The following is a 12,381-nucleotide window of genomic DNA, read 5'->3' on the forward strand; positions in this document are numbered from 1 at the left end:
TTACATTTGTGTTGTGAACTGAAAATGCTAGATGGGAAATTCCTTACTGATTAATTAGAACTAATAAAGGAGCCCTATTACAGAGAATGATTAGATTCCTTGGCTCATAGTTTCCCACCAGTCATCAAATGTGTCATTTTGCACCATGACTTTCCTGCACATAAAAAAAGAAAAAAAATGAGATGGCTTAGATCATCAGTAGAGGGGCCTGGATGTGAATTCAATTATATGACAGCTGCTAATGTTTAGAAAGGTCAAGAGCTTTAGAAAGAAACCAGAAAAATCTGGATTCTAATCCAAACTCTCTTTACAGGGTGTGTATTAAGCAAATTACATAGCCTGTCTGGGCCTGTTTCCTCATCTGTAAAATGGGATGCCACCACCATTTGGTCTGAGGATTGTGTTGGGATCAAATGAGATGGCAGATGAAAAGCACCTTGTCTAGTACTCAGTATACATATAGAAGGTAGACAGTAAATGTTAGGTTGCCTCCTTCCTTCCTGATGGTTTCCATGTTTTTTAATTATGAGGGAGGAGATGGGAGGGGAGGAAAAGAAAGATGAAAGGACATAATGGTCATCCATGGAGCAAGGTGTGGGGAGAATTGAAGGAGGTGGTGTCACTTAGAAAGGACACCTCTTCCCAAGACTGTAGTGAAGACGGTAAATGTGGTGTGGTAACTGGTAAGTTCTGCAGGTAAGAAAGAAGGTTGGTAGAAAAGACAAGAAGGAGTTAAAGGAAGAATGGAAAAACGGAAGAACTTAATCTTGAAGAATGGAACATGTTTGTGTAAGTTAAAAAAAATTAACAAACATTCCACTTAACGAAAAGCAATCTGCAAAAACTCATACTTTTTTCCATAATATAGAGTTATATTCAGTAACATTTTGGAGACGGTATGTATGTGTTGATATGGGAAAAAACTTAGTCATAATCTTTTCATGCTAAATTTTTATTTCAATGTTATGCAACTGCATAAGTATAAATATTTGTTCAATATACAACAATTATGACATCCATAGGGAATTTCTTAGAGAAAATAAGACCGCAAACACTTTATTGCACAGATCCTAACAAACTTTTAAGCTGGTAAATCTACAGCTGGGAGTACTACCGAGGAGCACATCTTACAATCACAGGAGACGGACCAAGGAGAACACAGGAGAACTTCTACCAGCTGATTGGAGAGGTTTACAACAAACAGGGACTACATGAATGCAACCTCAGGTACTCTTTACTCATCCAAAATGCAAAAACATATTTGGCAAAAATGATAATACACTATACAAAATATACATAAAAATATCATTTGTAAACAAGCAGCTAGTTGTGCTTTAAAGGAAACTGGACAGTTAAAAAGCAAAGGCTGTAAACCATGAACTACCTCCCCGATAGACCTGTCTCGATGTCTGAGTGCAGAAGGATTGCGTTATGACAACCGCCAAACACAGATCCGAATTATAAATGCTGAGACCGCTTTTGAAACTCATTGAAGTTCTCGTAAAGTATTTGTTTCTTCTACAATTTCACAACATAGTAACGGGGAATGGCTAAAACTGCATGGGGAAAAAGGTGAGGGACAAGGAGACTCTTTCCTGTTTTGCCGTTGTCAACCTATCTTACAATGAAGGACAACCAGGCAGTAGATTAAATGATGCCTTTGTTTTTGGAGCGGAGTTTATAGCCTCGGTAAAGGTAAATGATTTACAATCCACAGGGCTGTAAGATGTTGCTGCGCTTAGATGAACAATTTTATAGCCTGAAGATACTAAGACATCTCCGAGGGGGTTAGGGTGCTAGATTAGTATTTAATGACAATTTTTTTCTCTTACAAAACAAAAAATCCTGCTATGGATCCCAAGCAACTTATAAATACTTATCTGTGTGTGTTTCTCTTAGTGCCTTAGTACTTATGTCAGCAAGTGCTGTCTTACAATAGAAAACAAGCCACCAGGAAAAACTGCAACAAAAAACAAACAAAAAACCCCCTCAGCACTAAAGTGATTTGACAAATTCTACATATCCCATGGTATACAAAATTTAAATAAGGCTTAGCAAAAGTAAAAAGGACAGTCACATTCAAGCACCAAATAGCTCCAACAAGTCTTTTTGTTACAAAAATGCTGCTCTTTATTAATACAGTATTTTTTTTTTGCATACAAATAAAGAGACCATGTTATGAAATGTATGGAGCTACTCGATGCATCAGAAAGGAATGTGAAACCCAGGAACTTGCTAAAAACAGCAAGCTTCATCTACAACATAAGGCCCCAGCTATGTATTAAAATGTATCTGATGTCCTGATTATTCCTTAATATATATGCTATGATGCCAAAATCCACCCCCCTTTTCCTCAAAAAAGCAAATTTAACATTTCTTCCAATGCCTGATGCTTATTACTCAACCTAAGTACTCGCAGACTTGTGTGCAGCCAGGAATTTTCCTTTTTGCTCAAAAGCAGGGCTGGTACAGAACTCCTACAAACTGTGTGCTTCTTGGACTAGTGACTCATAGCATAAAGGCCTGAGTTTAAGAGCATGAGAAGGAGGAAAAGCAAGAGAACAGAAACGCAGTCGACGTGTGTTCATAGCCCCCGCTCCGCCTAGGGTGAAGACCCGACGTACACACCACAGACAAGGACAACTAGCCTTTCAGACAGTTGGACCCAGGATCAAAATGTCCATTAGGATGACTATGAAATGAAAGCCGCTAGCTCCATTTTTCTGGCCATTCCTAATGGAGGAGGATTCCAAATGCAGCCATTAGAGTAATTCTTGCTTTAGATCTGGAAACATAGGTAGGCCAGATACAGTACTATCAAAATCTCTGGTTAAAAAAAAACATAAAAGTCACAATCTACGGTATTTAGGGCTTTCTTTCATCTTTAACTCTACGTAGACTGTTTTAACTTAGCAAAATGTAGCCTTGAAATATTCTCTTAAACCACAAACCAAAACATGTGGGTGGATGTGTTCACACATGAACATGGGCGCATCTCTACTTTTACATACATCCCGTTGTAACCCTTTTGCGTCATTACTACATCATAAGTGGTAAAGCAAAAACCTCATTTTAAAAAAAGCTGGAGTGAACAACGCAATCAGCAGCAAGGTATTACCTCCACATCCCAAACCAAACGCGTTGCTAGATATTTACAGAGAAAATCTTTTTCCTCGACAACCCTCAACTGTAAAGGTTTTTTTTTTTTGTACAAACACTCTCTGGTAACAGTTTTACCGGTTACAATCGGGAAGGCATTTGGAAGAAGTCCCGTCTCTCTTTCCCCCACTTCCTTCTCTCTCCCCTTCTCACTGAGGCTCCAGGCTCGGCCTGGCAGACATGCCCACACAGTGCTGGTTTCACAAGGTAGTCAAGACTCAGTGACACGCTCCGGTCGGGTCTCCCGGGTCCCCAGGGGCCCTGTGTCCTCACGAGGCCTTTTTCTGAGGGCTGCCCCGCCCGCTCTCCTTGCCCCGCCTCTGCCGGACCACAGAGTCCTTCTCAGAGGGAAGGGCGACCGGGCGGTCAGCGGTGGGCGCTGGGCACAGCTTGGTCACCTCTCTGCCCACGGTCTGTTTCCTAGTCTGAGGAGGCTGGGCCGGGCCAGGCTCTTTCCCTTTGGTTTCTCCTATGGTGGCAGTTACTGAGAGGGCCCTGTCCTGGGGGCCGGCTCCCCCTGCCACATTTGGGTTGGGGTGGTGCCACTCCAGAGTGACGGTGGAGCTCCGGAAGGACGGCATGGAGTCGCTCTTGGTCATTTGGGTTCTGCCATCCCCCCCAGGCAGGGACTTCCTATGGTCCCTGTTGCTGGAGGCCTCGGGCTCGGCCGTGGCCCCGCTGGCCTTGGTGGCAGAGGCGTCGCCGCTGGTGGCGGAGGCCTCGCGGCCCACGGGTCTGGCTTCAGCGGGGCCGGAGGAGGGGCTCAGAGACTTCTCCGCGGGGGCAGCAGAGCGGACAGCACTCTGCGCGGTGGCTGAGGCCGAGCGTTTCATGCCGCCGGGCTTGTCTGCCTCGCTCTGCGGCTTTTGGGGACCCAGCCCTTTCCGCTTGGCCTCTGGGGAGCCCTTGCCCGCCGCCGCCGGCCGCTCGTCGCCTCTGGGCCGGGCCTCGCCGCCGGGAGCCGGGGGAAGGCGGCCCTCCAGCGCCGCGCCCGCCGCCTCCCAGCCCCTCGGGCCCTCGGCCTTCCTGTCCGCGGGCGGCGCCTGCGGACTGGGGCTCTTGTCCGTCTGTCTGCACAGAGGGGGGCAGTCTTTCACAGTGGATGGTTTGGGGTGCTTTGGAGACAGGTTCTGCTTTTCACTGACAGTGGGAGGTTTCTGGTCCACCGATTCACGAAGGCCCGGGGGTCCTTGCCGTGGCAGGTGCGCGGGCTTCTCCAGCATCTCGGGGGTGCGCCCACCACTGGCGGGTTTCAGCTTGTTGTCTAGAGGACCCCCTTCGGTGTGCAGTGGGGCTGACGACCCACTTGGTCCCTGGCTCACCGCATCGACGGCTGCGTGCCGGGAGCCTAGGAGGGCAGGGAGCGCACCCACCACATCCTTAGCGCTGCCCTTGCCCTCGCGGCTTGGGCCCCCGAGCGGCTGGGCGCCAGGCTCTTGTCCCGCCGCAGCCCCAGCGCTCGGCTTCTGCGAGGAGAGGGGCCTGTCTGCGTGCTTAGACTTTGGCAGGCCCGGGTCAGGGCCAGGCCTGGGCTTGTGGGGGCTGCTTTCACTGTGCACAGCAGCAGGCTTGGGAGGGCCCTGCAGGCCCGGGCTGGGTTCTGCAGCACAGGGCTTGCTCCCGGGCTCTCTGCCTGAAGGGTGGCTTGGTGAATTGCAATGCTGCCGAGCGACCAGGCTGGGCAGTTCTTTGGTGATCAGTGGGGGCTGAGAGCTACTGCTAAGATGCTTTTGTAGAGGCTGTTCTTTCCTTTCTGTTTCCTTGGGACTGTCTTTCTGCAAAGATGGGAAACCGGAGAGCTTTTCACTCTTCCCACTCCCAGTTCCGGGTGGCTGCAGAGACTGCCTGGCAGGGGGTGCTTCAAGCTTGGGTTCCATGCCACGTCTTCCCTTGCCCAGCTCCCTGTCCCAAGGAGTCCCCACTGAATACAAAGAGGAGTCCTCTCTGGCCAGGAGCCTCCCCTCCTCTCGGCCATCTTTGTGGATCGTTTTCCCACAAGGCTCCCACGTTTTCTCCACGGCCTGGGTCTGTGTGTAGAAATCTGGGTAGGCTCTGCTCACAGAGGGGAGATTTTTGGACTTGTCACTGGTCTTAGCATCTTCTGGAGGTTGCAGCTCCGCAGAGGGGTCTCTGCGGACATCAGCCCTTGCACTAGTCCACTCGCTTCTGGCTGTGGAAGGGCCCCTTTCAGACGATTCCCTCTGTCCCTGCTTCTCCCTCAAGGGGGCACCTTCGGGTGGGAGCGGGCTGTGCAGCCTGGGTGGGTCGGCGCCATGGAGGTTCTGCCCCAGGAAGGGGAGGAGTGTGGTGTCGGGGCTGTGGTCTTGGTGTTTGCTGGGGCCACCCTCTCTCCGCTGGGGACCACCTTCCGCAACTGTCATGGGGCTCCTGGCAGCATGAGAGACTTTCCTGTCCTGCTTTAGCTCTGGGTCAGGCAGAGAAGATGCTTGTGAGTTCTGGAGACCCCGACTGGGTGGTTGGAACCGAGGCTCAAGCAGGTAGGATTTATTCGTCTTGAAGTTGGCAGGGGAAGGCTCCCTCTGACTAGAAACTTCACCTCTCTTCCCGCCACTGCTGGGGAGCGCCGGTGGCAGAGATGGCCCCACGTCACTGCCCGGGCTGGGGCTCTGTGCGAGCTCTGGGGAAGGCAGCTCTGTCTTGGAGGCTTGAGGTCCAGACAGGAGAGCAATGTCCAAAGTGCCCTCAATTGGCTTCAGGCATGACACAGACCTACCTTCCAGCTTATACTCCGAGGGGCTTTTCCGGACAGGTGACTCAGGAGCAACTAGGCCCGGCTTCTCGGCTCCACTGTCCACCCGGCCAGCTAAGGCCTTGAGAGGGACAAAAGAGACAGCACTAAGCTGAGCTGCGTGGGCGCTACTGATGAATGCTCGGCTCTCGGAGGCTGGCAGGGGCTCCTGCTGCCCGCCCGCTGGCCGGACGGGGTTTCCGAGCAGGCATTCATGGGTACTAGATGTCACCTTGGGCTTCAACACACTGCAGAGGCTGTCATCTTTGTCTTCAAGTGACATTTTCTTTCGGAGGTAATCAATATTAGCCAGCTTGCTGTCTAACTTCTCACATCGGAGACACTCCTTGGCCTGGGGGGCCTTCTCCGTGTTGTCCCCCTTCCCAGAGGTGGACCTGTCAGTGGAGTGACAGAGACTGTCTTGGAGAGTACCAGGAGTGGAGGCTCGTTTGAAGTCACAGGTGCCCTGGCTGTGGTCCCCGGGTGCTGGGCCGTAGCCAGCTGCTGCCCCATCCGAGGTGATACTCTCACTGGCCCGCACACTGGCCTGCTTGTGGAGAGCATCTTTCAGCAGACTGCCCAGGGACTGGGTCTCCTGCATGGCTGCTTTGCTTTCAAAGTGATTTGACCTTTCTAAAGCCTTGGGATACATTTTCTTCTCCCTCTCTTCTAACCTAAAAGTAGACAGGTTTTCCAAATCACTTCCAAGTCCGTGGGATTTCTGGTGGGCTTCTTGCTTCTCAGGGAAGCCGTCTGGTTTCTTCACCACCACCTTGGCCTTCAGCTTCTCTCGGTCCAGGTCGTCCACAGACTCCTGCCTTCCCAGCTTCCGGGAGACTGGGCGCTTCAGGCAGCCTTGCTCCACGGGCCGGGCCCGGCTGAGCGAAGGCGCGTCACACATGTTCTCCTCCAGGCTCTGCAAGGTCACCTCCCGCTGCGACTGCTCTCGCTGCACCTCCTCCTGGGTCACTTCTAGGCTGTGCTTGCGGGAACACAGGTGCTTCTTGTCACTGCCATAGGAGGGAGAGAGCTTCTCCTCCGACTGCACGCGCTTGAGCAGCGGGGACCGCGGGGGTTCTGCGCTCTTGGGCCGCACGATGTGCCTGACGATGGTGGGAGGGGAGTGCATTTTGCTAGGAAAGGCTTGAGAGATCTTGGAATTGCCCAGTGAGTGTCCCAACAGAGGCGATGGTGAGCGCTGCGGGGAGGTGGGCTGTGGCGTTGGAGAGGGTGTCCGGGCCAGCGGGGAGAGTGGGATGTTGCCGGCAGACTTGCGCCTGCCGGACCGGTATCGCTGCCCGCTGAGTTTGGGGGCCAGACCATGGAGAGTGCTGGGCCGGATGTGTCCTGACCCCGCTGGGGAATTGGGGGCACTGGAACTTGGGGAGCTGCTCTGGGAGGAGTTAGTACCTGTGGGTGGAAAACAGAACACTGTGAGCAACGGCCAGCTTCCCTTTTCTTTCCATGCTTCCAGCCAAACTTTTTTAGGTAAGCTCAGGTAAAGGTTAGCAAATGGTCTCAGCATCTAACTCTAACGAATAAACACTTTTCAGATAAACCTCCCCTGCTCCAAGGTGGAACCCAACACTTGCTGTCTTTTTTTAATGGTCCGAAAAGCCATATTTTATGAGCTCCCTATAAATCCTGTTCTCTATCATTTTATCCTCAACCTGCTTCCTTAAGCTGGGAGAAGCCCCATGTCTTTCAGGATCTCAGGTGGTGACTTTGACCCCCTCTCAGCTCTCCCTGCCTTCTAGGCAGGCCTCTTACTCACCAGATGGGAAGTCGGGGGTGGAGCGATAGCTTGGCGTAGGGGATCGGGGAGACAAGCTGTGAGTGGGAGACCCCGGGAGGCTCTCCCCGGATGACAGGGATCGGTTCAGACAGGAGAAACTTCGGCTGGTGTGGAGTAAAGGAGAAGGCTGCTTGGCTAGTTTTTTGAAAAGGGATCTCCTCCTAAAGTGAAAACAGGAGAAAACTGATCAGATTGTACACTCAGAACCACTCCTGCCTCCTGACAACCTCAGTGTATTGAGTTCACACCTCTGTGCCAGAAACAGTGGTATGATGGCACATCCCACTAAAGAGCGGCATCCCATCTTTATGTTAAAAACTTTTTTATGACTTAGAAAGGAAGAGTCTTTGATGTACACAGTGGAAGCTCTCTTCTTTTAATTCCAAACACCTTAAAAAGAGCTGAGAAATTAGGAAAAATATGAAATATGTTAAGTATACATTCATTTATTTACTTGTCAGGTTTATGAGGAAGGTGTTCTTTGCTTGAAGGCTTCTGAGTACACAGCCCCAGACACGCTGACACAATTTAATTAAAAGATAATACAAAGTAAAGCTCTGGAAGAAAAATCCTCATCTGGGATATGGAATTCCTTTAATTGTGATACATGGGCAGAGGCTTTCTCTATGGGGGCTCTGGCTATGCCTATTCCAGGGTGGGCTCTTGAGTATTCCTAGAGACAATGTAAGCTGTGCATTCACATAGAAAAAATGACAAAGGCGAACTGAAGCTTCTCATACCAGCAGGGCAGCAGACACCAAGCTGCAGCAGGAGCAAATGTGTATCTAATGCTCGACAAGCACATCTTAAAGCCAAAAGCACAGCTTCAGGCGGCTTAGAAGTGCAGGTGGCTGCAGAGTTCCTCTACCATCATGTGAGCCTGACTCACCCGTGTGAACTTAAGCAGGAAGTCCAACACTGCCACCCCCGAAACCGTGCGTTCTGTATGACTTAGGGCACAGTCCAAACACACAGTGCACACAGACACACACACCTCCCAAAGAAGGATCTCAGAATTTGTGTGTGTCATTTTAATCAAAGTAATAAGTGTACTTGGGTTAAAAAGTCAAATAGTTTTACAAACTTATAATGAAAAATAGCAACTCCCTACTCTGCCATTTGCCCACCCCGCAGAGAAACACTTTCTACTGTTTCTTCTCCCAGTTGTCTGCATATTCCTAAGTAACATGCCTTATACCGTTTTTTAGCTTTTCAGTTTTAGAAATTATCTGTTGATTTTGTACCACAGAAGATGAAAATTAAGCTCTTATATCACCTGCTCCCACCTTCTGACCACATACACTTCCCCTTTTCTATCCTTCCCAACGAAGCTAAACTCAAATATTTGGTTAGAAACTGTTTTTTTTAAATTTTACATTATAAATATTGTTCACAGGTGGGCCAAGTAAAGCATAGTTTCATTTCCTTTCTTGTATAACTTTATTTTTCCTGGAGTTAATAAGCATTCCGTTTTCATTTGCTTACTTTCCTACATTTCTATCATCAAAAGTCCTTTTAATGTGATCAGGTACACCAGATCCAAGTGGGTAAAGGAGGGGTGCTGTGGCATCATGCCGGAAGTACATCCAGACAGTTGCCTGGCAAGAAATGTCCCCACCAGAAGCACAACCACATCTTGCCCGTGTCTGCACAGAGTACAAAAAGGTGCCATGCTTCCCAGAACAAACGTGGAACTGGGTCAGATTTTCAGTCAGTAAAACAAAGCCCAGAAAAGCCCTTTTATTTCTAGGCTTATTTGGTTTACAGATATAGCTATTTTAGAATATCTGGCATTTAAAAAATAGCAACTGTTTATTCTTACTTTTCGTGTGCGTGTGTGTGTGTGTGAGGAAGATTGGCTCCAAGCTAACATCTGTGCCATTCTTCCTCTATTTTATGTGGTCTGCCGCCACAGCATGGCTTGATGAGCGGTGCTAGGTCCACACCCGGGATCCAAACCTGTGAAACCCTGGGCCACTGAAGCGGAGCATGTGAACTTAACCACTACACCACCAGGCCAGCCCTGACAACTGTTTGTTTTTAGATAATGTAAAGGACATTATTAAATGTAGATTTAATGCTGAAGACTGTCTGAAGGTTCAGTTCCTCAAATCTAACTCAACTGAAATGAAGTCTAGAGGCTTAAGAAACAGCAAAGGGCTTTTCATGGTCCTCATGCATGAGAAAAAGAAAATTCTACAATCTAACTATGTGAATCTTTTCACTATGAAAAATAATGCTATGAAGAATATGAACTTTAACGTGTATGTATATGTGAACCACAGTGTAAAATTTCTCACAGAGAAATGGATCTTTCCCATATTTGATTAAGTAAGGAGTAACCTTCCTCTGACATGGGTATATACCACACTCACAAAGAATACTGCTTTAACTAACCTTTCTAGGCTTTCTTTCTTCTTAGATTTCTTGCTCCGCCTCACCATCCGGCTCTTATAGCTGTTTCTCCTGGCTGGTCCCGTTTTGATTGACGTGTTTTCAAATGGAGTAGTAGTGATTGACACCTTATTTCCACTCTATAAACAAAACGGGATGGCATTAAAGGGAGATGCTATGATGAAACAAGATGAGAACAAAGAGGAGATTCAAAGACAATAAAGATCCATAAGGACATACATACTGAAGGCCTTCCATTTCTAAATAACCCTTAAGCAGTACAGTCCTGATGGAATACAACCTGGGGGTAGGCAAAATGTGAGGTTTCTTTAGGAGGGTGGGCTCCAGAGACCTGAGTTCAGTGCAGGCTGAGCAGGCTGCCCCTCCTCCCTCTGCCTTCACTGCTGTACTCTCTCACAGGAGAGGCACACCTCTCAGCGCGGCATGAGACAGTGATGCTAAAGCCTTTCACACCAGGCATGACACATGGAAAGGGCTCCATAAATACTGTTCTCTTCATCCAGATGTGTTAAGTATAACTGTGCCCAAGGGCTGCTTACTCTTGGTTGACTTTTTTTTTTCTTTTGCCTCCTTTTTGTGTTTTCCCTTTGACCTAGAAATCATAAAGTAGCAAAATTGAATGCAACTTTCATTTTTAATTATTTTAAAAGCTTCCTTTTCTATCACCATAAAGCCTGTCAGCTTGCAGAGCTGGAAAGTTTATACCAGCTAGTATGAAACAGCCTCTCTTTAACCAGGGCACACGTGGTGAGGTGATGCCTGCTGGGTTCTGTGCCCTTTCACTGGGCCCTGGGACAGGGGCTTGCTGGGCAGACCCCGGGGACGGATTTGAGAGTGGAGTCAGAAGGCAGCTGAGAGGTGCTGGGCCTGCCCAGGGCAGGCGGGCAGGACTGATCCCCTTCACTTTGGTACCAATGACCTCTTCTTGAATTTCTTAAAAACTAGGGAGAAACATGTCTTTTCAAAGTCACAGATGGCCCTAATTACCTTGAAAGACAAGAAGTCTAAGGAGAAGGGCCTTTTAAAAGGTCTATGCCTGCACCTAGCAAATCAGCTCTAAGTGGTCTTAAGTGAGAGGGAGCTAAGCACAGTGCTGACAGAGGACAGGAAAACAGGAACTGACTGTTTTAATGTTAATACCCAGTGTCCCATCCCCCACCACCCCCAATTTGGGAAGTAACACATGCCATTACAAGAAGAAAAGAGTAAAGCATAAACAAAAGAATAGAAATGACTGAGAAGCTTACCACCCAGCTCACACTGGTAATATTTCAGTATATTTCCTGCTGGTCTTTTTTTCAGGCATGTATAAATTATGTGCATATATAGACATACTTTACAAGTAATCTTAATCTTAATTAATCTAATGTTTAGTTTTATGTTCCTTTTTCATTTCACGTTACATAACTTTGAAAAATTTTCCATTCATCGAGTATTCTCTAAGAACATAATTTTTATTGGCTGTATAATAATATTCCCTGAGATGGGTGAGCCAACAGTTAACTGTTTCCTTACTGCTATTGGTTTCTACTTTTTAAATCTAATAGTTGAAATAAATATCCTTATCTATAAATCATTATCCTAACCTTTGACATTTTCCTTAGATTATGTAATTAGACTCAAAATACTGAATCTAAAGGTATATCTGAACTCTTTAAAGACTCTTGGTACATACTGATAGCCTATTTTCTAGAACCTTTATGTCAATTTATACTCTTGCCAGAAGCACATGAATACCTATCTCAACGCAGCCTTGTCAGAACTGAATATTAACATTAAACAAATTATCCATTTTGTAGAAAAAAGTTATATCAAGTTTCAATCTTCATTCTTGGACAATTAGCAGGCTGGATGTTGTTTCATTTATTTTGGTCATTTGTGTTTCTTTAAGGAACGATTTGTCCACGTCTTATATCCAATTTAGAATTGGAAAGTCTTCGTATTTTCTTATTGATTTTAGAGTTCTTTATATAATTAAGAGCAAACAATGCCATACCTAAGGTCATAATTGTAAAAAAAAAATATTTTAGGGAAATTGGGTTTGAACTTGAACAAGAAAAAAAATATTACTTTCATTCTAAAAGAATAAATTAAATGTTCTATATGCAAATACCAAAACTTAAAAAAAAAACAACCTTTATCTGATAGTAGAGATTGACATTCTATTTATTCTTCAAACAGAAAATTCAGCTTATGAAACGTCTACCAATGAAGGTTGTTTGAAATGGTGTCTTCTCTTTATGAATTGAGTGAGATCATGCTA

General features: G+C 47.1%; 1 protein-coding gene across 11 annotated transcripts in view; it reads right to left on the reverse strand.

The window, feature by feature from the left end:
- Positions 1-940: 940 nt before the first annotated feature.
- Positions 941-12,381, reverse strand: part of MAST4 (microtubule associated serine/threonine kinase family member 4) — a 574,884-nt gene continuing 563,443 nt past the window's right edge. For all 11 annotated transcript variants that reach the window (XM_046672111.1, XM_046672109.1, XM_046672105.1 and 8 more), the window contains 3 exons: positions 10,101-10,237; positions 7,683-7,864; positions 941-7,318 (listed from right to left, as the gene is read on the reverse strand). In XM_046672111.1, coding sequence (XP_046528067.1) covers positions 3,429-7,318; positions 7,683-7,864; positions 10,101-10,237 — 4,209 coding nt within the window. In that variant the 3' untranslated portion in view covers positions 941-3,428. The remainder of the gene's footprint in view (positions 7,319-7,682; positions 7,865-10,100; positions 10,238-12,381) is intronic.

The sequence above is a fragment of the Equus quagga genome, chromosome 9, assembly GCF_021613505.1.
Source record: "Equus quagga isolate Etosha38 chromosome 9, UCLA_HA_Equagga_1.0, whole genome shotgun sequence".
Taxonomy (NCBI): domain Eukaryota; kingdom Metazoa; phylum Chordata; class Mammalia; order Perissodactyla; family Equidae; genus Equus; species Equus quagga.